Source organism: Notolabrus celidotus, chromosome 16 (genome assembly GCF_009762535.1).
Source record: "Notolabrus celidotus isolate fNotCel1 chromosome 16, fNotCel1.pri, whole genome shotgun sequence".
Lineage (NCBI taxonomy): Eukaryota > Metazoa > Chordata > Actinopteri > Labriformes > Labridae > Notolabrus > Notolabrus celidotus.
The window spans coordinates 31,456,216-31,481,703 of record NC_048287.1 but is presented as its reverse complement, the minus strand read 5'-3'; the positions used below and the strand labels follow the sequence as shown (position 1 = coordinate 31,481,703).

Below are 25,488 nucleotides of genomic sequence, written 5' to 3'. Positions count from 1 at the left end.
TGTTTTTTACCATTTTCTACAAGTTTCAAAGTAAAACTCAAAGCAACATCCAAAGTAGTGTTCTTATCATCTTGCAGACAAACCTGTCAAAGCATTAACTCAGACTTTTGATGACCCTGCACCCTGATAGAGGTGGTTCAGCAACTTTTTGGGGTGGTTTACCTCAAATAAATCAGAGTGAAGTCTGTTTATGTTTGACTTATGTGCTGTAGTGATCCAGACTTTAAACTTGGCAAGTCAAGTTAAACTTTATTTATAGAGCACATTTAAAACAACCTCAGTCGACCAAAGTGCTGTACAGATATTAAAATACAATATAATCGTACACAATAGTGTTAACTGGCAAAAAAAAAAGGCATGAAGTTTGAGATTATCAATCAGTCAATCAGACTTTCTTTTGAAAGCACTTTTCATTCAATGATATTGTAACAAAAAGTTTTGTATTTTATTTATTTATTTATTTATTTAACCTTTATTTAACCAGATAAGTCATTAAAAACAAATTATTATTTTAAATTCTTAACATAAAAATAATAAAATAGAATTAATTAAAAATATTTTAAAAAAGAAGTAGACCCCCAAATCCCATCCCACAGGAAATGCAACACAGGAAATTAAACTCGCCAAAATAAAATAAATTCATAAAATAATAAAATACAAAAAGATTAAAGCCAGTAAGAGAAACTAAAGAAAAGATGCTACACTAAAAGTAAATTCAGCAAAATATAAGAGAATAAAATTCTGAGAAATAATCTGTGAAAATCACATAAATAAGATCTTATTAATAACTTAAGAAATAATAAAATAATCCACAATAAAGAAATCAAAAAAGACAAATTGAAAAGATAGCTGAATAAATAATATTCATGTTTCTGTAATCATTTAAAATAAGACCAAAGTTTGAAGTAGATAATAAATATATAAAGACAGTAAGATAGAATTAGACTCCAAAAAGTGAGCCTATGTTGATACTCTGTTGGACTTTGTAGGTATTGCTTCTGGTCTTGCAGACAGACCGGACTAAACTTGTATTTTAAAGAATCAACATGATGCCGACATGCGTGTGAGCCAGGATGTCACAGTTCGATCAGTTCACTCTGTTTGATTTACAGTGAAACTGAGACCCAGCTGAGACAGACACACAGACAGGCGTTCATTAGCTGAAAGGGATCCCCTGTTGGTTCTGGACTGATCCTCGCTAACAGCTCGTCAAACTGGACACAAATCAGCCTCAAGTACCTGGAGGAAGCGGAGGTGTTCCTCCAGACACAGTTCACAGTGGTGGAGGAGGAGGAGGAGGAAGTTAACCCTAGGTCAGCTTGACCCCAGACCGGACCGTGAATGTGGCCAGGCGCAGTTTCAAGGTTGAATTTCACCAATAAGAAAAATAAATGCAGGAAAAATGTGATTTGCTTTGGTCCGAGCTCCGCTGAGAGGAAGCAGGAGGGTTCATAAAAGTTTAAGTGTCTTAATTTCAGAGTTCTTTCAGATATCTGTTGATATTTTGAGGAAATGGAACCACTCTCTCCAATAAGTCCTCATGCAATTGTCACTAAACTTGCATTAAACCTCATCAAACGGCTCTCTCTCACACATTGCGCCTCATCTTTGCACCGCAGTCATTTCCCTCCCATGTCAGTGAATCCTACAGCTACCAGTTAAAAAAATTCAGGCCTCTTTTCCCCCCCTCCTATAAACGGGCCAGCTATAATAACCTGAGGTAAAACTAGTCGTGACGTCCTCCCCGGTACGTTTCGCAGAACACTTATATAACACGAATGAGATTTGGATCTCTATAAGCTTAAGAGGAAGCTGCTGGAAATAGCCGTGCGCTCTCAGAAGAGCTGGGTCATACTACCAGCTGTGTTAATGATGCATTAGCTCCACGAGGTGCCCACACAAAGGCGTCCTTTGATCAATCATTTAGCATCCACACACACACATGGACACTCAAACACATACACATGCAGCTGGCACTTTCTGTACATGATGTACCCACGGAGGAGGAGGAGGAGGGGAGAGGGGGGGGTCACGGGGACTCCAAAACCAGGACGCTTTTAGTTTCACAGCCATAAAAGAAAGATGTCTCATAACTCTGAGCCGCTCCTCCACTCCCTAAATGTTGTTCCTGTTGGTTCATTTACATATTAAAGGGAAGGTGTTTGAGTGACCCAATTCATAGTTTCATATGTAACCCAGCATTATGTAACAGTGTGTGTTACCTTACACCAAGAAGAAGGAGGAGGAGGATGATGTGACAGAGTTAGCAGAACGCAGAGAAGTTCAAAGATTACCTGCCGAGTCACAGGATTCAGAAGTTTCCTTTTTCTCTTTTTTTTTGGGGGAGTTTGAAAAAGAAAAAAGAGAGAGAGAGAGAGAGAGAGAGAGAGAGAGAGAGAGAGAGAGAGAGATGATGTAAAGTAAGTGAGGTGACAACGAAACAGAAACCTGCTGCTCCGCAATATCACCGCTTCTTTCACAACACTCTCCAGAAACGAGGCACTCTCAGAAGAAGTGTGGGCCAGAGCCCCCCTGCTGGGAGCTGGCGGTACTGCAGGCGAGGTCACATGAGGTCATGTACAATGTGTTTTTTTTTTTTATTTCACTGCTCATGTTTGTTCGGAGATACTTCATATCAGGCAGGGTTGTTAGATTAGAGGTCAGGGTGGGTCCAAGAATACTTTTAAGATTGTGAAGTGGGCAGCAGCGTGCTGGTGAGAACAACACCGGACACCAAATGATGGTTTAGGGATTAATTCAGGGTTTAAAATGATTGTATATATTTAAAGTTTGGGGCTTTTTTGCCTTTATTGACAGGACAGCTAAAGAGTGACAGGAAATGTGGGGAGTAGAGAGTTGGGAAGGACATGAAGCAAGTGGCCGACTGGCCGGGAGTTGAACCGGCGACCTCTGTGATGAGGACTGTAGCCTCTATACGTGGGGCTCTTAGACCGCTAGGCCACCAGCGCCATACCATACCATACCATCTTCCTCTGCTTATCCGGGTCCAGCAGTCTCAGCAGGGAAGCCCAGATACTCCTCTCCCTGGTCACTTCCACCAGCTCCTCTTGGAGGATACTGAGGCGTTCCCATGCAAAGCTGAGAGATATAATCTCTCCAGCGTGTCCTGGGTCTTCCCCGTGACCTCCTCCCAGACGGACATGCCCGAAACACCTCCCCAGGGAGACGTCCTGACCAGATGCCCGAACCACCTCATCTGGTTCCTCTGGATGTGGAGGAGCAGCGGCTCTACTTTGAGTCTGAGCTCCTGACCCTCTCTCTGAGGCTGAGTCCAGACACCCTGCAGAGTAAGCTCATTTCGGCTGCTTGTATTCCCGATCTTGTTCTTTCGGTCACTACCCACAGCTCGTGAGCACAGGTGAGGGTTGGAACGTAGATTGACCGGTAAATCGAGAGCTTTGCCTTCTGGCTCAGCCACCAGCGCCCCAAATGATTTTATATATACTGCCAAAAAGTCTGAATTGACCCTTTATATCAGAGTTTATCAATTACACTTTCAACTGGGCCAGATTTGAGGACCAATTACAAATAGAGGTAGTTCAATTTTGGTCCTATAAGAAGGTTGATGTAAATGAACAGCTGTGCCATCACAGAAGTTTGGCATCCTCTAACACTTCATCCACAATGGCCCACTCGCCCTCTCTCACTGCTTCTGTCTGTGAATGGTCACTTTGTCCTTCCTTAAACCTACGACACATGGAAGGAAGCTGCAGAAGAACTCTAAAACTGTACCTCGGCTTCTCTCTCCTGTGATCCCTCGAGAAAGATGGTTCTGAAGTAAGGTGTGTGTCTTCCACCAGATCTGCTTGCGGTCCGGCTCTGTGGTTTCTCGTCCGTCAACACCCATCTGTTGGGTTTTTCAGAACGCAGCATGTGACCATGTGGTAGAAAAAATGATGGTTTTGGGATTACTTCAAGGTTTAAAATAATAATAATAATAATAATAATAATAATAATAATAATAATAATAATAATAATAATAATAATAATAATAATAATAATAATAATAATAAAGTTTAGGGGTGCTGGTGGCCTAGCGGTCTAAGCGCCCCACATATAGAGGCTATAGTCCTCGTCGCAGGGGTTGCCGGTTCGATTCCCGGCTGGTCGACCATTTCCTGCATGTCTTCCCCCGCTCTCTGCTCCCCACATTTCCTGTCTCTCTTCACTATCCTATCAAATAAAGGCAAAAAGGCCCAAAAATATAACTTTAAAAAAAAAAATAATAATAATAATAATAAAGTTTATTTATAAAGCACTTATCAAAACAGACGTTACAAAGTGCTTAACATCATAAAAACTCACAATAAAGAGAACAAAGCAAAGGGGGGGGGGGGGGGGGGGGGGGGGGGGGGGGGGGGGTATATGGGCTGGCAAGACAATTTAAGCAGAAAAACCAAAAGAGAAACTACTAAAAGCAGTTAAAACAATAAAACAATTAAAATCAGTAAAACAATTAAAATCAGTAAAACAATTAAAATCAGTAAAACAATAAAACGATGAGTGAATAAAAAATAGAAAAAATAAATGTAGCACCTTGGATAAAACAATATTACAGGAAGGCCTTTCGATAAAAATGTGTTTTCAGCTGTGATTTAAAAGAAGATACTGATGCAGCTCGCCTGAGATCCTCAGGCAGGTCGTTCCACAGTCGAGGAGCCTGCACAGTAAACGCTCGCTCACCCTTAGACTTCAGCTTTGTAGTGGGAACTTTAAGGAGGTTCCTGCCTGAGGATCTGAGGCTGCGTCCGGGCTGGTATAGGGTGACAGCAGATCATGATTTTATTTCTACTGCCAAACAAGTCTGAATTGACCCTTTGTGTCAGAGTTAATCAATTACACTTTTAACTGGGCCAGATTTAAGAGGACCGGACTTCTTCAAATAAGTTGTTCTGCTTCTGCTGAAAGAAAACTTTGATTACAAATGGATGTAGTAAAAGTTCACAATTCAAATAGAACACTTTTGGTCACATATTTGGAAGGAAGTTTGACGTAAATGCATATTCTGTTTCTGTTGGGCTGTGCAGGACCGAACTACAGTTGTACGTCTGCGTTCCTGAGCTGCTGATACGTTTTACCCTGGCCTCCATTTCTTGTGATCCCTCGAGGAAGGTGGTTCTGAAGTAAGGTGTGTGTCTTTATCAGATGCTAAAAGGTCTTCATGTAACGTCAGTATTTGCCAACTTGAGAGTGAGGAGAGTTACATCGAACCAAATGAAGGTCTGAGTCTAAGACTACACCAAGGTTTCTGGCTTGGTTTGAACATTTCATCTGTGCAGATTGGAGCTGAGCAGTAACCTTTAACCTTTCCTCCTCCAAAAACAATCATTTCAGTTAAATAGAAATAGTACATAATCAGATAATATTTAACATTGAACTAAACAGCTTTGGGTACTCTACCAAACCAGGTGAAGACGTCTTTGAGTCCTTACTCTCTAAGTATTCCCTCCTTCCATTTAGACGAGTGTTTGTCTTTGGAGTGTGTATTTATGTGCTGAAATCTTCGCCCCCCTCCTCCCTCCCTCTGCGCCCTCGTCCCCTCCAGTTTGCCCTTGTTCCACTAAAACATCTTTAACCCTCCTATTAGCACAATTGTCTCCTTCCGATCTTCCTTTCGTCCTCCTAATTTGTCACTTCATTTCCCAGGATATTTCCTCATTAGCTTCTTTTTTCGAGTTGTTTTATTGCTTCCTCGACACCCTTTTTTTTTTTTCCTCCGCCGTGCCCTTGTTCGCCTCGACGTGCAAACTGTCTACAGTGCAGTCCCGAAGATGGATGGAAGGATGGATGGATAGATATGGGTTGTGGTTAGACTGATGGTTTTGCTGTGTGCCCTTGATGGAGGTGAAAATCTGATCTGTTTTTCCTCATTGGTGACAAAAAGCTGCGGTGAACCCTGCCTCACCCGGACGAGGCCTCTCCGGTTGCTGCGGTGTCACTTTCGGGGGAGTTTTGGTGTCCTGTTCTGGTTTGGATTTGGTTTTGGGGAGGATTGAGAAGGAAGAGGAGCTTTCTGTGGTTCACAAGAAGATCAAATTAAAGCTACAAGCAGAGTTATGCAGGAAATTTAGTGAATGAGGATGTGTTGTTACTGTGAGCAGAATATTTGTGGACGGGGAAACTAAACTTCACAGGGACTTAAACGTTCACTGTCCAGGCTTTGTAGCTCAGTTCTTCCTCCATAAAGTCCAGAAAACACACTTTACATTTATTAAAATCAAGCTTTGTTGTCACACAGGACTTACAGACCCTCACCACTAGGTGGCGCTTTGACAGAGACCTGAGGCGCTCTCCCTGCCTCAGGCTTTAGCATTCTACGTAAGCTCTCTCTACTTTTAAGAGTAGGCTTCAAACTTTCCTTTTTGATAAAGCTTATAGTTAGAGCTGGATCAGGCTTGGACTGCTCAAGTCTCTAAAAGTAGTATGGGAGGTCGAGCCTTCAGTTATCAGGCCCCTCTCCTTTGGAATCAGCTACCAAAGGATACAACAAGATATGATTCAACAAGATACCATATGATACAACAAGATACCATAGGATACAACAAGATATGATTCAACAAGATACCATAGGATACAACAAGATATGATTCAACAAAATACCATAGGATACAACAAGATACCATAGGATACAACAAGATATGATTCAACAAGATACCATATGATACAACAAGATACGATTCAACAAGATACCATAGGATACAACAAGATACCATAGGATACAACAAGATATGATTCAACAAGATACCATAGGATAAAACAAGATACCATAGGATACAACAAGATACCATAGGATACAACAAGATATGATTTAACAAGATACCATATGATACAACAAGATACCATATGATATAACAAGATACCATATGATATAACAAGATATAATTTAACAAGATACCATAGGATACAAAAAGATATGATTCAACAAGATACCATAGGATACAACAAGATACCATAGGATACAACAAGATATGATTCAACAAGATACCATAGGATACAACAAGATACCATATGATACAACAAGATATGATTCAACAAGATACCATATGATACAACAAGATACCATATGATATAACAAGATACCATATGATACAACAAGATACCATATGATACAACAAGATATGATTCAACAAGATACCATATGATTCAACAAGATATGATTCAACAAGATACCATATGATACAACAAGATACCATAGGATACAACAAGATATGATTCAACAAGATACCATATGATACAACAAGATACCATATGATATAACAAGATACCATATGATACAACAAGATACCATATGATACAACAAGATATGATTCAACAAGATACCATATGATTCAACAAGATATGATTCAACAAGATACCATATGATACAACAAGATACCATATGATACAACAAGATATGATTCAACAAGATACCATATGATACAACAAGATATGATTCAACAAGATACCATAGGATACAACAAGATATGATTCAACAAGATACCATAGGTTACAACAAGATACCATAGGATACAACAAGATACCATAGGATACAACAAGATATGATTCAACAAGATACCATATGATTCAACAAGATATGATTCAACAAGATACCATATGATATAACAAGATACCATAGGATACAACAAGATATGATTCAACAAGATACCATATGATATAACAAGATACCATAGGATACAACAAGATATGATACAACAAGATACCATAGGATACAACAAGATACCATAGGATACAACAAGATACCATATGATACAACAAGATACCATAGGATACAACAAGATATGATTCAACAAGATACCATAGGATACAACAAGATATGATTCAACAAGATACCATATGATATAACAAGGTACCATAGGATACAACAAGATACCATATGATACAACAAGATACCATAGGATACAACAAGATACCATAGGATACAACAAGATACCATAGGATTCAACAAGATACCATAGGATACAACAAGATATGATTCAACAAGATACCATAGGATACAACACGACCTGATATGATATGATACAAGATATGATACAACAAGATACCATACGGTATGATACATGATACAACAAGACATGATACAATACAAAATGATGTAACAAGATGCAATACGACACAGCACAAGATACTCTACATCAAGATACTATACAAGATACAATATGATACAACAAGACATGATACCGTATGATACAACATGATACAATACAACAAAACAAGATTTGATACAACATGATCAGAACAACAAGATACATAACAACAATATTGGAGATGATACAACACCGTATGATGTGACCCAATGATGCAACACAATACCATATGACACACAATACAATATAAATCAAGTCTTGTGTCATATTGTGTTGTATTGTGTCATTTGGTTTCATCTTGTATTTTATTGTATCCTCCCGTCGAGTTTTGTATCATGTTATATTAAATTGTATTTTCCGTGTCATGTTACATAGAAACGTGTCGGGCTGCTAAGGCCACACCCATCGACTAATTCACACTTTAACTGATTCTGATCGTCAAGGACCGAGTCTAGCTCAGTCAGGCTGAAGGTTAAACTGTGGTTGTTTTAGGTTGAACCCCAAATATGTTACTCAAGATACTTAAATTCAAGATGGCGGACTTTCTGCTGGGTTTCGGTCGAAGCTTTAAGAAGCTTTTTTGTACGTCATGTGATCCTTGTGCTGCTTGGAACTCCTGATTAGACACCATCAGACCTTTTAGCTTGTTCAAGATCCTGATCATGTGCCAAGTTTCTGAAGTTTGGAAGCATCTTAAGAGCTTGAAAGCTGCATTTTATTATGAGTAAGAAAGAATTGTAGTAATATGCGTTTAATAGGTGATCTAATGGGGGGGCGCGTTGGCACTGGAGAAATAGGGGACACGCTTTGTTTGTTTGGGGAGAGGGAATAAATGCATCTCATCTGCCTCTCAGAGGAAAATTTGCTGCTTCTTGTAATTTGCAAATCACTGTTGTCACTGCTGCAGTTTTATTATTTCCTCCATAATTACGGAGTGCCACCGAGCGCCGAACAATCCCCTCTACACAAATACTGTACGAGTAATTACAAGGATGCGTGGAGGCGAGCTGAGCCCGACAAAATGGGACGCGGCCAAGCGGCATATGACTCCCCTCGTCAGAAGTTGGCCCGGAGTCCTCGAGGCCGATCCAGTGATGCAGCAAAACATGACACTGTTGTGGTTTTTCTCTCTCTTTCTCCTCCTTTTCTCTCTGGAGCTGGCAGAGGCAGCGCTGCTCCTCATCGACATGAAGCGAGACCGCCGCCGCAGCTTCGGCCTGCAGCTCCGTCTGCCTCTACAGCTCTTTATTTATTTTTTTCTATAATCCAGTCTGTTTTCTACATCTTTCAGTCCTCCCTCTGTGTTCGGCTTCCTCTTTTTTACTGCTCTCTCTGAATGTCTAATTTCTGTCTCTCCTCCCACACTCTCTTGTCCGTTTCCTTCAGCCTCTTCTCTGTTGATCTGTGGGACTTTCTTCTCTTTCTCTCTGGCTCCTACACACTCGTCTCCCTCCACCTCTTCCTATACATGTGCTCTCTGCTCTCTTCTCTTCAACTCCTCCCACACGCTTTGCTTCTTCCTCTTGTTTTATCTCGCTTTCTCATCACTTCACCCCTTGAAGCAGCTGGCAAAAGATCTAGAAGCACAGCAACATGTACAGAAAGAAGAAAGAAATGTGAATGGAAATAGATGGATTTCAGAGTTGGTCTGTATTAAAGCTGCAAGCAACGATTATTTTCATAATTTATAAATCTATGAGGGGTTATTTTTGAGCTTTCAGTCAGATTTGGCAGTTTCCCAGATCTTTAAAAAACAACTAAATATCATTTATGGACTCTTTATTTCTGAAAAACTGTAAAAAGAAGCTCCAAACAGGGTTGCATACATTTGACATGATCACCGGAGAAGCAGATTAAAACCAGGTTTAGATAAAAGACTGTAAGTCTGAAGTAAAGGGCGTGTCAGAGACAAGCCGCAACCTCAGAGTCCAATGTGGAAGTGTTAAAAACTGCAGTTCACAGAGGATCCGCTTGAGGCTGTCTCCAGAAGTACCAGAAACCACAAACACACCAATTCAAAAAAGACGATCTCTTCACCGATATATTCCCTTTGCTGATGCTCAAGTCTCTAAAAGTAGTATGGGAGGTCGAGCCTTCAGTTATCAGGCCCCTCTCCTTTGGAATCATCTACCAGTCAGGGTCCGGGAGGCAGACACCCTCTCTACTTTTAAGAGTAGGCTTCAAACTTTCCTTTTTGATAAAGCTTATAGTTAGAGCTGGATCAGGCTTGGACCAGGTCTTAGTTCTGCTGCTATAGGCTTAGACTGACACACTGGGATCCTGTCTTTCCCTCTCTCTCCTCTCTCTGCCTGTCTCTCACTTTAACTCTTCCTGTCCCATTAAAGTTACTAACCATAGACCTTTCTGGAGTCCCTGAGCTCCCTTGTCTCGTAGGTTCCTCTGGATCTCTGCTGTAGATTCCTTTTTTGGGGTCTGTTATTCATCCTTTCTTTCTTTCTTTCTTTCTTTCTTTCTTTCTTTCTTTCTTTCTTTCTTTCTTTCTTTCTTTCTTTCTTTCTCTTTCTTTCTTCCTTTCTTTCTTTCATTCATTCCTTTTTCCTTTCTTTCTTTCTTTCTTTCCTTTTTCCTTTCTTTCTTTCTTTCTTTCTTTCTTTCCATTTTCCTTACTTTCTGTCTTTCTTTCTTTCTTTCTTTCTTTCTTTCTGTCCTTCTTTTCCTTTCCTTCCTTCCTTTTGTCTTTCTTTCTGTCATTCCTTTGATTTTTCTTTCTTTCTCTCTTTCTTCTTTCCATGTTTCTTCATCCTTTATGTCTCCTTTTCTTATCCCGTCCTTTCCTTCTGTCATTCCTTCCCCATTTCTTCTCCTCTTTTTCTTTCTTCTGGTCTCCCTCTCTTCTCTCTTTTCTTAGACCTTTCTGGAGTCCCTGAGCTCCCTTGTCTCGAAGGTTCCTCTGGATCTCAGCTGCTGTGGACGTGCCAGACTCCAGCTGCTACAACTACTACTATCCGTCTCCCCACTATCATCTCTCTCTCTCTCTCTCTCTCTCTCTCTCTCTCTCTCTCTCTCTCTCTCACTCTCTCTCTCTCTCTCTCTCTCTCTCTCTCTCTCTCTCTCTCTCTCTCTCTCTCTCTCTCTCTCTCTCTCTCTCTCTCTCTCTCTCTCTCTCTCTCTCTCTCTCTCTCTCTCTCTCTCTCTCTCTCTCTTCATCTCCCTCTATCCCTCTCTCCAACACGGTCTCAGCAGATGTGTGTCTAACATGAGTCTGGTCCTGCTGGAGGTTTCTGCCTGTTAAAGGAAGTTTGTCCTTGCCACTGTAACTTGCTAAATGCTGCAAAGTGCTCTGCTCATGGTGGATTAAGATGAGATCAGACTGAGTCCTGTCTGGAAGATGGGACTGGATCTGATCCGGTCTTGATGTTGGGTCTTTGTTGATCATGGAACATAGAGTATGGTCTAGACTTGTCCCTGCATTTAGTTCCATCCTGGCGTGAAGTAAGCGGTCCTCTCCAGATGCCCACCTTCATTTTTAAACAGGAAACTTTGAGAGTCAGAAAAGTTCTCTGATTTACTTCAGGAAGTATCCGAGCCAACTTCTGTACTCTGCTTGACACGGCGGGTCCTCGGGGGTCTTCTCTCTCTTCCTAGCAACGACCTGACCTAGGACCTGAGCTGGGCCAAGTCCAAAATTATATCCAGTTTAACCGGGTCACGGAGGGTCACGTTGTGTTGCTGCAGGTTTTTTTGGAGACAGAAGGAGAGCGTGAAGAGTTGTAAAAAATCACAAAATGTGTTTCTGTTAGTTTCAACTTCAGCCAATGGAGCGTCAGGATGCTGCTGGCGTTTCTCTTCTCTCCAAGTCTTCTTATTCATATCAGGTTCGACTGTTTTAGGCGCCTTTTGCACAAAGTTTTGGAGCATTTCAGCTCATTCTTACTAAATATTTAGGTTCAGTCTGAATTATTGGAGCACAAGTTGTTCAGACCGACATGTTAAAGGCCCTGGAAACGTAAATGGAATATTTAAAACATCTCTGAGTGCTGAGTCACAAAATACTTCAGAATCAGGACTTCTATCATTTATTAGTTTTATCACTCTGTAGTCTCCGGGGCATCAGGACCATGGGACGCCCAGGTCATCAGGACCATGGGACGCCCGGAGCAGAGGAGGCTGAAGGGTAGTATGTGCACGCAGAGGAGCTCGGCTCCGGGTGTCAGACGGAGCTGTTTGGGGAAAGTTAGTGAACCGGTCCTGGGGACAGTTAGTGAACCGGTCCTGGGGAAAGATAGTGAACCGGTCCTGGGGGAAGTTAGTGAACCGGTCTTGAGGAAAGTTAGTGAACCGGTCCTGGGGAAAGATAGTGAACCGGTCCTGGGGACAGTTGGTGAACCGGTTCTGGGAAAGTTAATGAACGGGTCCTGGGGAAAGATAGTGAACCGGTCCTGGGGACAGTTGGTGAACCGGTTCTGGGAAAGTTAGTGAACCGGTCCTGGGGAAAGTTAGTGAACCGGTCCTGGGGAAAGATAGTGAACCGGTTCTGGGAAAGTTAGTGAACCAGTCCTGGGGAAAGTTAGTGAACCAGTCCTGAGGAAAGTTAGTGAACCAGTCCTGAGGATAGTTAGTGAACCAGTCCTGAGGATAGTTAGTGAACCGGTCCTGGGGAAAGATAGTGAACCAGTCCTTGGGAAAGTTAGTGAACCGGTCCTGGGGAAAGATAGTGAACCGGTCCTGGGGAAAGATCGTGAACCGGTCCTGGGGAAAGTTGGTGAACTGGTCCTGGGGATAGTTAGTGAACTGGTCTTGGGGAAATGAGCCGACCATATGCAGGACTGCTTTAGCCACTCGGGCGCGGCTCAAGTGAACCGTGTCCCAAAGTTTCCCCAAATCCCCGGCAGTTTGGAGAATAGAAGAATGACAACAAGGAGCGTTGTAGTTTTGTTGATCATGTGTGAACGTGACTCAGTGTTTCATTTCTGATTGGTTGGATATTTTTTACGTAATAAATATCAGTTTAGACCAGCCCCCTTAAAACCCAGAGTGAAAACGTATATATAAAACGTAATTGAACATATTTGAAAAATGGATTGAAGTTGAGTTCTAATATTTTTACACAGTTTTTAGTATTTACATGTGGTCTGAAATATCATAGATAGAAGGTTTGTGTTGATTTGGGTTCCCAGAGGCTTTAAGTGTGCAGTGAACATGAGTTTTCTAAATCATGCGATTATTTCCGTCTCTTCGCCCAACACAACAACTCAAGCAGGACTCTGAGTACTCTATAAAATATGTCTCCTGTGCATGCAGAGCTGATCAAGGCAGCGAGAGCATGAAGTATGTCCAACATTAAGTGACACTTGGGACTAATAACAGCTTGCCCAATACTAATTAAGTGCTGAAATACTCTCAGATTTTCTGGCACACGTGTGTCTCCCCTTTAAAATGATCGGGGCACCTTTTCAAAGCTTCAACTTTGCTGATAGAAAACGACCCAAAACCTCATTTTATGAAATTATCTGCAATATTTCAGCTCGCTGGAGGAAGGGCTTTCTTCCTTTTCTTTTCCTCTATCGTCCTCTTCATCTGTTCTCCATTCTGCTCCATGCTTCCTCTATCTCCTTCTACTGTCCCTCTCTCCTCCTCCCTCTTTATGTTTATCCGTCTCCCTCCTCTTCGTCTTCTTTCTTTCTCTCCATCTTCTCTCTCTCTTTCTGTCTGCCAGGCCATGGCCTAGTTAGAACATCTTCTGCTTTGTGCCCGCTCTCTTTCATCCGCTTGAAACTTTTCCTTCTCTTTCTCTTCTTTTTATATCTCTTCCTTTCACCTGCTCTCCCTTCCCTATCTTGGTCCACACCTGTCTCCCCCTCTCCTCTTCCTCCCTGCGTCTGTTTTTACCTCTCCCTCCGTTCCATTGTGTGGATGATAGCTGTCAGGAGATCTCATCACTGAGTCTCTCTTATTACATGATTACAGGGTAATTATCCTGTGAAGTTGTCTTTGCCCGAGTCTATGAAAGACGCTTAATGTCTTTTTAATGGCTTTTGGAGTTTGGAGACTTTTTTTTCTTGCTTTTGTAGTTGCCGTGGACGCTTCAATTCATTGCATTTCCATGTGATTGGCCTGAAACAGCGTGCCCTGATTAAGTGGCACTCGGATTCGTCGTAATTTTCGGGCGCTCCGAGTTGTCAGTCAGACTCCTTTTTATTTTTAACTCTCGACCTCGGCTCAGACGGTAAACGCTGACGTCTGCCGGCGTCTGATTGTGCCGGACCTGATGAAGCTTCGGGGTGTTTAGGACGAGTTATAAAAACACAGATTTAACTATATCAGGAAATATGATGTTGTTTATGAGGGTTAGAAGGGTCTGCTTTGAAGTACCCTAAAGAAACTGAATTTAGGAACCCCTTAACATTTGCTGTTTGTGGCGCATTGAAGCAATTTGGTGATTGTTTGGTAAAAGTTCACCTGAAGGGTTCAAGGGTTAAGGCCCTTTATTGTGAGTATTGAAGTAACTACTGGAATATGCTCTTACTTTTTAGTTAGTATGTTTTGAAGAACCATTTAGAGTTGGTTTTAAGGTACCCGGCGTGCCATTTTGAGGTACCTTCAGTATTATCTTCATTATCCCCTGGAGTATCTTTTAATGTTCTATTATATACAAATTAATTTGAGGTTCCTGAAACAATTGAATATAATTTTGGAACCCTTAAACATCAGAAACACTAAAAACTGAGGAGTAATTTCCTTGTACCATTAAGAGTCTGTTTCAAGTTACCCTGAAGTGTTTATTTAAGATTTACGGTAACCACTGCTGCTACATACTCAAACCTATAAAGTACCTGCTTTAAGAAACCATTAGCACTGGTTTTAAGGAACCCTGAAGAACCCTAATGTACCATATAATATCACGTTAAAGGTTCCCTACAGTATCGGTTTCAATGTATCCATAAGGGTCTGTTTTAAGGTACCCCAAGCATGTGCAGCATGGTTCAGTTTGGCATTCGTTTTGAGGTACCCAACATAATTGTTCAATTTTTAGGTATCTCTTTGAAGTTACCCTGTAGTGTTTATTTTAGAAGACCTTTAATGCAGTCTCAAGGTACCCTATACCATTAGTATTTAATGATACTGGCATTTGCCTTTACTTTAGAGTAAGAGGTTTTGAGGTACTGTTTAGAATTGGTTTCAAGGTACCCTATGTGCCTTTTTGAAGTACCCTTAATCAACAGCTTTAAGGTTCCCTTTACTGTACTGTTATATCATTTAAAGTACCCCTGAATATCTGTCCCACAATCCTTAGTGTCAGTGTTATTTTGAGGTACCCTAAATATCTGTTTTTGCGTGACATGTCAGTGCCTGGAATGATCCCGTCAAAGATTACAATCCTGCGTGTGATTGTGATTGTTTGATTAAGGTTATTTGGGGGCTTTTGTGCCTTTATTGAGAGAACAGGAGACTGGATAGAGAAGGAAACTGGGGGAAGAGTTTGGGGGATTACATGCTGTAATGGGCCGCTTGTTGGAATCAAACCAGGTTTTAAGGTACCAATTAGTGTCTGAATGAAGTTACCCTGTAGTGTTTATTTTAGAAGTCCTTTAATACTCTCTCAAGGTACCCTATACCATTAGTATTTAATCATACTACTGGTATTTGCCCTTACTCTCAAGTAAATGGTCTTGAGGTACTGTTTAGATTTGGTTTCAAGGTACCCTATGTGCCGTTTTGAGGTACCCTTAATCAACAGCTTCAATGTTCCATTAAGGAACTTTACTGTACTGTTTTATCCTTTTTAAAGAACCCCTGAATATCTGTCTTAAAATCCTTAATGTCTGTGTTATTTTGAGGTACCCTCAATTGTGAATATCTCTTTTGCATGACATGTCAGTAACTGGAATCAACCCATCAGAGATTACCATCATGTGTATGTTTGTTTGTTTGATTAAGGTTATTTTCTGGGCTTTTGTGCCTTTATTGAGAGAACAGGAAACTGGATAGAGAAGGAAACTGGGGGGAGAGTTTGGGGGATTACATGCTGTAATGGGCCGCTTGTTGGAATCAAACCAGGTTTTAAGGTACCAATTAGTGTCTGATTGAAGTTACCCTGTTGTGTTTATTTTAGAAGACCTTTAATACTCTCTCAAGGTACCCTATACCATTAGTATTTAATCATACTACTGGTATTTGCCCTTACTCTCAAGTAAGAGGTCTTGAGGTACTGTTTAGATTTGGTTTCAAGGTACCCTATGTGCCGTTTTGAGGTACCCTCAATCAACAGCTTCAAGGTTCCATTAAGGAACTTTACTGTACTGTTTTATCCTTTTTAAAGAACCCCTGAATATCTGTCTTAAAATCCTTACTGTTTATGTTATTTTGAGGTACCCTCGCATGTAAATATCTATCGTGTGTGTGATTGTGTTTGTTTGATTAAGGTTATTTTCTGGGCTTTTGTGCCTTTATTGAGAAGACAGGACACTGGATAGAGAAGGAAACTGGGGGGAGAGTTTGGGGGATTACATGCTGTAATGGCCCGCTCGTTGGAATCAAACCAGGACCCCTCACTTAGAGGACAAGTATAGCCTTTGTACATGGGGTGCAGTTTACTTGCTTAGTCAAACTGGTGCCCTGAGAGTCTCTGTTGTGCATTTGAAGGAACCCTTTAAGACTGTTTGTGACAGGTTGAAGATTTAACCTTACAGAACACACACTCACCTGTTTCAAGGTACCCTTTCTGGGGGGTTTTAAGCAACTTATAAGTGTATATTTTAGAATTTTATTTTAGGTACCATTAAGCTTTGGTTTTACGGTATCGTTAGGTCTGTAACTCAAAGATTATAAGAATTTCCACATGAAGAATTGGAAGATGGTGTTTCAGTAGTTGAAAAGGAATGGAATAAGTTAGTGTTGAGCGTTTCTCTTCAGAAATGAAACTCTTTAATCGCTCTGAAACGCTGCTGATCAACTTCCCTCTGAGTGACTGATCAATCAGCTAATGGTGTCGTCTCTGAGGTATAAAAATGTGACTGTAAATTATCTTTGTGACAGCTTTTCAGCAATCAAACCCGGCAGCCTGTTGTCAAAAACATCATCTTTTTTTTAACTTTCAGATACTTTTCCTGTACGGTTCCTTAAAAATCAAGTTTTAATCATTTCCAAAAATACCTGCGTGTGTCGACTCGTCGCTGCGTGACGAGACGGGGGTGTTGTTTGTTCTTATGTGGATAAATACACAGAGACAGAGAGGAGCTTATGTCTTCACCTTCTGCTCTGTGTGTGAATTATTAAAGGGGACATATCACGCTTTTTTCATCAACATATCTTGGTCTAAGAGGTCCCAAAAACATGTATTTAAAGTTTATGCTCAAAAAAACACTTTGAAATCAGATTTTGGTCTGCCTGAAAAGTCCTCTTCTTCATTCCTCATCAGAACACCCCGTTTTACCTCTGACCACGCCCCCTCCGGAAGTGGATGTGCCTCGGCTCTCCAGCACGTTGATCTAATGTTTACATGTTGGCTGAATATACACGGCTGCTCAGAGATCGCGTTACTTCAACCCTCTGAATCTGATCCTGACGGAGAGGCGCCTGCAGCAGGACCTTTCTGAACGATTGGTCACAGATTTAGTGTTTCTTGTTGTTTTATTTATCAGTATGTCGACGTGTGTCTTGGTACACAGCTACGAACATGTAGCTATGTGGCTATGCTAACTAGCGCTAGCACTTATCCATGATAAATAAAAATCATCCACTAGATCTTCAAATCTGCAGACGTGGGGAGTAAAACCGACCTCTGCCAGAAAGGCAGCAGGACCTTTTATGAAGGATTGGTCACAGATTCTGTGTTTCTTGTTGTTTTATTTGTCAGTATGTCGACGTGTGTCTTGGTACACAGCTACAGCTACAGCTATGAACATATAGCTATGTGGCTATGCTAATAAGCGCTAGCACTTATCCATGACAAATAAAAATCATCCACTATATCTTCAAATTTGCAGACGTGGGGAGTCAAACCGACCTTTGTGTTTATTAAGAAAGCCTACAACTAGCATGCCTCCCTCCTAAGCTCCTTGTTAGCACATATTTGTGCAGGTAATGAAAAACGGAGGAGGGATTCAGTATTATTTTATACAGTCTATGGGCTGAACAAGCTCCGAGCTCTGACTTCCTGACAGACCGGATATTGTTGTTACGTAACAAAAACACGGAAGTCTGAAACGGCTGGTTTCACACACATTTACAGAAAGGTGGAGAAATCAAAACAGGGGCAGAATGGATTTTTTTCATTCTTGGGGGGTTTGTAGACATGCCAGGGAAACATATTTCAGGTAAAGAACCATTAAAAAGTCAATTTTGCATGATATGTCACCTTTAATGTCCTATAAAATATCTGGATCAAAATCTGATGTTGGTGCACCGCCCGGTTTAATCTGAAGACACCCAGATTCTGATAATGTGTCTTTTTTAACTCCTGTAAAAGTTTGGGCTCTTTGTGGCTCATTGAGTCATAAATATTTAACACAGTAAGGAAATATTTAGGCTTTCAGGGACTTCAAGTTTATTGCGTCTTATCATACTTTCTGTCTCTCAAGGAGCATTTGATCTACGGCGCATGAAACCGCATATATTTTCCGTGGACCTGACCTCGATGAAAATAAGAATCTCTGTTGATGTTTCCACGTTTCATCCTCGGTAATGTGTTAATCTCACATCTGTCAAAAGAAAAACAGATTTATTCAACCAAAAACTGCTGTTTCCCAGTTTATTAAAGTGCAATTTATCTATTTTTGCCCCCTCTGTCATCGCCCATCATGCATTTTTAGCAGCCTTTTCTTATTCTGTGTGAATGCAGTACATGACATCACACGCAGGCAATATCAACATGACTCCTCTCTTTGTTTTTCTAACATGTATTTTTCTCTGCTTTTAGTTTTTTCCCCCCGGTGACTGCGGCGCAGCTTGCAGAATACAAACAATATTAACATGTAATTTTCTCTCTCTGTGTTTGTCTCCTCGCAGCTTGAGTGCCGCCGCCGCCGCCGTCTGTGATGCCCTCCCATGACGCCCAGGTCGGAAGCTGACACTGCCAGTGAGCGGGAGACGCCACTGCACAACCGGTCCTGGGCCGGCACCGTCAGCCAGTTCTCGCCTTCCATCTTGCACACTGGAGACTCAAGCTCCACCCACCTATCAGTATCCACAACCATCAGCTCTGACTCCCCACAATAAGGATCAATCACAAACTGACACACTGACACCCTTAGCCAGCACCAGCAGCAGCAGCAGCAGCAGCAGCAACAGCCAAAAACAACACTATCTGCGACGCAATCAGCAACACCAGCACCACCAGAATCACCACCACCAGCAGCAGCCGTCATGTCCAGTCGTAGGAAGTCCTCCACCCCGTGCATGGTCCGGGTCAGCGACCTGCCAGAAGAGCAAGAAGAACCAGAGGAGGTAATGGACATGGAGGTATCGACAGACAAAGAAAGGTCAGAGTCACCTGAATCTGCAGAGAAGAGTCCAACAGCTCTCCAACAGGAGACTCTAGAGAATCCAGACCAGCAGGCGTTTCCAAAACCAGTGGAAAGCCAGAACCCTGAGCCGTCAGATCAAGAGGAGCAGTCGGGTAAAGAAAACCAACTCCCTGTCATTGAAGATGTTGAATGCAGAGAGGATAAAGACAGCGAGGACATGGACTCCGACCCGGCCGCCCAGAAGACGCAGACCAGAGGCTACGAGTGCAAATATTGCCCGTTCTCAACGCAGAACCTGAATGACTTTAAAGAGCACGTGGACTCAAGCCACCCCAACGTCATTCTCAATCCGTTGTACCTCTGTGCCGTGTGCAACTTCAACACCAAGAAGTTCGACTCACTCACGGAGCACAACGAGAGCCAGCACCCGGGGGAAACAAACTTCAAGTTCAAGAGGATAAAGAACAACAATCAGACGATCTTAGAGCAGACAATCGAAGGCAAGGACAATTCAGCGGAATGTGACGGGACGACCGAGCAGGGCGAGAGCAGCGCCGTGTTTCCGCCTTGCATATCAACCACAGTGAAAAGCGTGGACAATATCCAGCCGTTCTACCAAGGGAGCGAGCTGAAAAGCCAGCTGGAGGGCCTGATGCAGAAGGATCAGATCACTGCAGTGAACGTCAACGGAACGGTCATCATCCCTGAACCCACCATCCTGCAAGGGCTCTCCCATGTCACCCCGCTGCTCCAGCGTCCGCCCAACTTTAACTCTGTACCAAAAATAGCTGTTCCCTTGAACACCACCAAATATAACCCTTCTTTGGATGACAACTGGACGCTGATCACCTCCTTCAACAAGTTCCCGTACCCGACGCACGCCGAGCTGTCCTGGCTGACGGCGGCATCCAAGCACCCGGAGGAGCAGATCAAGGTCTGGTTCACCACCCAGCGGCTGAAGCAAGGAATCACCTGGTCCCCTGAGGAGGTGGAGGAAGCCAGGAAGAAGATGTTCAATGGCTCCATCCCTCCCGCCCATCACACATTCACCATCCTGCCTACCAGCCCAGTCTCTCAGCCGTCTGCCAAATCCTTACAGCCAATCGTCCACACTCACGTACGGACGGTTCAGTCCAACGGGGTGAGTGTGAGCTCCTGCGCCGGAGTGAAACGGACGCACTTGACGACGGTGTTCGGCCCCGAGTCCAAGAGGCCGATTATGGCGGTTGCCCCGCATTCTGGTGACCCTAAAGACAAGATACTCATGGCTCCCCCTCCGCCTCCCCCTCCACACAAAGACCGCCTCCCAATGGCTCCACCTCCTGTTCCGATGGAGATGAAGAGACCTGTAGCAGTTCCTTTGGTCACCGCAGAGATGAAGAGATCATCCGCTACTGTGCCTTTAATGCCACCGCCATCATCGTTGTCCTCACCGTCTTCTTTGTCTAAAGGGAAGATTCTTCCAACGTTAGGAAACCACAGAACAAAGCCCTTGGTGTCTATTCCCTCCATAATATTTCCAGAGTCTTTAACAAGGGGGCTGATAGTTCCCCCGCCTATTTATGCCCCTCGATATAAGAACTCGTTAATCCTTCCTCACCAGTTTCCTTCACCCCTCTCTTCCAAAGAAATACCCCAGAATAGCCATGCTATGCCAGCTGCTGATCCGAAGCTGCCAAACTCCCCTCCTCTTATCAGCCCGCAGATAAGGAGGCCCACCATAATCCAGTCCATTCGAGCTCCGGCAAAAGCCCCGTCCCATATTCCAGGGTTCCCCTTGGATAGCAAGAAACTGAAGGAGCAGCGGGGGGTCGAGCTGAGAACCAGCTACCCCAGAGGAGACAGGGTACTCACTCCTCTGGCAGAAGCCAACGGGACATCCCGCATGGACGGGAAATGGTCCCACGGTCAAGTCTCCCCGGCTCCCAACAATGGAATCATGCATTTTGATGCAGAGCACCAAGCGGCGTCCAAGCTAGACTTTCAGCAGAAGTCCTCGGTTTTGACCCAGTTCCCTTTACTGGAGAGGATGAAAGGAAAGACCGCGGAGCAGCTGAAGATCCTGGAGGAGAACTTCCTGAGGAACAGCTTCCCGACACACAGCGACGTGGACAATCTGGCGACCAACACCCACCTGTCTCACCAGGAAATCGACAGCTGGTTCGTGGAGCGCCGCGCACTACGAGACAACCTGGAACAAGCCCTTCTCAACTCCATGGGCACCAAGAGGATGGGCCCCGGTGGCGTCTCTGCCATTATGAAGAAGCAGCTTCATCATCAGCAGCAGCAGCAACACACTCTACAGCTGAATGGGATTCACAAGCCAAGCATAGGCGTGGGCCTCCTGAAGAGCCATCTTCCACCGTCCCACGCTCTGCCCATCATCGCTCCCGGCGCCATCGCCTCCTCCATCTCCAACCAGAATTCATGCTTAGTGCCTCCTGACAGCCGATCTATGGCGCTCCTCAAGGACGATTTTGCTCAAACGCGGTGGCCTTCCCCTGAGGAGATTAGCCAACTAGAGGGTCGGACAGGATTTGCTCGCGCCGAGCTCGCCCGCTGGTTCACCGACAGCCGGCTGCAGAGCGGGAACATGGAGCTGAAAGAACTTTTTCATAACAATGGAGTGAACGGAGGGCAGGTGCCACCTGTGTGCTCTCCTGAAAACGCGCCTCCCAGCATCATCCAGCGCTGCCAGGACGGAGCGATGGCAAACAACGGCAGTAAGGTGCTGGAGGTCGAGCTGGGATGGCTGATGGAGCAACGCAGTCAACAACATGATGAGCTCCAGGACCGGTTTGCTGGCAGGTAAGATGATCAACGTTTTTATCACTTCATGTGTTTGAAAACTTAACAAAAGAAACACAGATTTTAAGTGAGGTTGAATTTAACAAGGAAGGGGCTGTGTCCTCTGATATCATTTTAAAGGTGACATATCACGCTTTTTTCATCAACATATATTGGTCTAAGAGGTCCCCAAAACATGTCTTTAAAGTTTATGCTCAAAAAAACACTTTGAAATCAGATTCTGGTCTGCCTGAAAAACCCTCTTCTTCAGTCCTCCTCAGAACACTCTGTTTTCTCTCTGACCACGCCCCCTCAGGAAGTGGGTGTGGCCTCAGCTCTCCAGCACGTTGATCTAATGTTTACATGTTGGCTGAATATACACGGCTGCTCACAGACCCACGTTACTTCAACCCTCTGAATCTGATCCAGAATCTGATCCTGACGGAGAGGCGCCTGCAGCAGGACCTTTCTGAACCATTGGTCATAGATTTAGTGTTTCTTGTTGTTTTACTTGTCAGTATGTCGACGTGTGTCTTGGTACACAGCTACCAACATGTAGCTATGTGGCTATGCTAACTAGCTCTAGCACTTATCAATGCTAAATAAAAATCATCCACTAGATCTTCAAATCTGCAGACGTGGGGAGTCAAACCGACCTCTGCCAGAAAGGCAGCAGGACCTTTCTGAACCATTGGTCACAGATTCTGTGTTTCTTGTTGTTTTTTTGGCAGTATGTAAACGTGTGTCTTGGTACACAGCTACAGTTACAGCTACAGCTACAGCTACGACATGTAGCTATGTAGCTATGCTAACTAGCGCTAGCACTTTTCCATGGAAAATAAAAATCATCCACTAGATCTTCAAATCTGCAGACGTGGGGAGTCAAAGCGACCTTTGTGTTTATTAAGACAGCCTACAACTAGCATGCCTCCCTCCTAAGCTCCTTGTTAGCACACATGTGTGCAGGGAATGAAAAACAGAGGAGGGGTTGAGTTGTATTTTATACAGTCTATGGGCTGAACAAGCTCCGAGCTCTGACTTCCTGTTACAGACCGGATATTGTTGTTACGTAACAAAAACACTGAAGTCTGAAACGGCTGGTTTCAGCACACATTTACAGAAAGGTGGAGAAATCAGAACAGGGGCAGAATGGATTATTTTCATTCTCGGGGGGTTTGTAGACAGGGACACAGATTTCAGGGAGAGAACCATTAAAAAGTTAATTTTGCATGATATGTCACCTTCAAAGTGAACTCCTCAGATTTAGATTTATAAGTACCTGCAGGATTCAGACATAGAAACTACTGGATCAGTCAGGATGAAATCAGGGTCCTGAAACAGCCTCTGTTGAAAAGGGGAAGTTTGGAAGAGATTCACCACTCTGTGATGGACTGCGTGAGCAAATAGGTCAACGATTCCAGTTCCTCAACATGAAATTGCAAAGAATAAGTGGATTTCATTATCTAAAGAACATATCACTAAAAGAATCAGAGAGTTTGGAGACTTCTGCACAAAAGGGACAATGCCAAAACCATGAATGGATGGCCGTGATCTTCAGGCCCTTAGACGTTGTGCTCAAGCACGTTCCACTTCTTCACAAGCATTTTATTTATAAAGCCGTGTTTTAGTCTCTTAACTCTTTGGTAATTGTCTCTTTAATATTTTATGTATTCACCGGTCGTTTCCCGGCAGCAGAAGCACATCTTTCTACCAAATAACACCTTTGTGGTGACCCATGCGTCCAAAACAAGTTCCCACTCCCCCTGGAGGGCTTCCTGTTGTTGTTTTCTAGTTACATTAGCGTTGTTTTCAGAACATTAACCTAGAATTCTACAGGACTTTATTTAGTCTACCTTCCCTTCCAGGAGCTTGGGACGACTTCCTCCAAATAACAAAACCATTAGCTGGGAAACCAATATCTCCAGAATAATTTGACTGGAGTTTTATTCTTCCCATGAGTGAGCTCTGGGTTTAGGCTCAGGTTTTAGAGAGCACCACAGAAAGAACCATCACCAGCATATTAAAATCCTTCTGGTTTCTTGTTGCTTTTACAGCCTCTGTGCACAGCAGAGTGTGTTTTGTTTTTTTTAAAGGACAATGACGCTCGCAGAGAGGAAGAAACATCAGTTCCAAACACTGCAGAAAAAGACTCTCAGGTTCACCTTTCCAAGAGTTCCTGTTTAAAATGATCTGGCAGTTTATAAAATGTAATGATTTTGGCAACAAATGAAACCCTGACATTGACTCTGTCCCAGTTTCCATCGCGGCGTCTGACACAGTTTGTCATCCTTGAGCTGCGTCTCGAGTGTTACAGTCGAGTTCACGTCCTTCAGAATTAAATCTTACTTTAATTATTAGTTCCTCCTCGTTATAATTAATCAAGTTGTCCCACTTATGACCCTCTCGTGTTGAATCTAATTGTGAGCATCTCGTGTTGCTTTATCTGAAATGATTGACAGTTTGATTCTGCCAAATTTGGGAATAAAAAGAAACAAACATGTTTTTGCAAGCTGAGGTTTTTTAAAAATCCTCTTTATGTGTCTGATAAATTAATGCAAAAATTAGCTTCATCAAAAGAAGAAAACATGACAGTCAGAGTGACAGCTCGGAGATGGAGGAGTTTTGTAGAATAAGGAGATAAAATACGTGAAAATAGAATATATGATGTATGTTTTTGGGGATTTTTCTTTCCTCATTATATCTAATTATTGAGGTGCATTCACCTGCAGTTACATTTCTTGTTGTTTTTCTAATGATTACATCCTTAGAAGTATAGCTGAAAGGGTTAAACAAGTCAATACACTAAATATTTAATGTAAAAAATGAAAGATATTGTGTCCTATATTCTGACATATTGATTCAGAAAGCAGACGGATTAAAAATATATATATTTCTACTGACGTTATATAAACTCTGCGCAGAGTTATGCAACTCTTTAATAAATAATCAGAGTTTAAGACATTCTATCTGCAGCAGAGTTCCTCAAATGCATCACATCCCTACAGTTTGTCTAAGCTCAGTGTAAAGAGTATACACCATGTGAGTGTTAAAGCTCCAGTGAGGAGTTTTTAAGTGGGGGTGAAAGAGACTGAAATTAAGAGTGATGTCTTTAAACGACATATAAAAGCAAACAAAGGCGTGCGTTTCAACCGGTGGACCCAGGGTCTAAA

At 42.7% G+C, this 25,488-nt stretch overlaps 1 protein-coding gene across 2 annotated transcripts in view; it reads left to right on the top strand.

The window, feature by feature from the left end:
* Positions 1-25,488, top strand: part of LOC117828488 (zinc fingers and homeoboxes protein 2) — a 207,636-nt gene that overhangs the window by 143,160 nt on the left and 38,988 nt on the right. Inside the window, exon 3 of one of the 2 annotated variants that reach the window (XM_034705659.1) lies at positions 19,074-22,339. In XM_034705659.1, the coding sequence (XP_034561550.1) occupies positions 19,431-22,339 (2,909 nt within the window). In that variant the 5' untranslated portion in view covers positions 19,074-19,430. Of the gene's footprint in view, positions 1-19,073; positions 22,340-25,488 lie in introns of those variants that run through there. The other variant, XM_034705660.1, reaches the window with a different exon arrangement.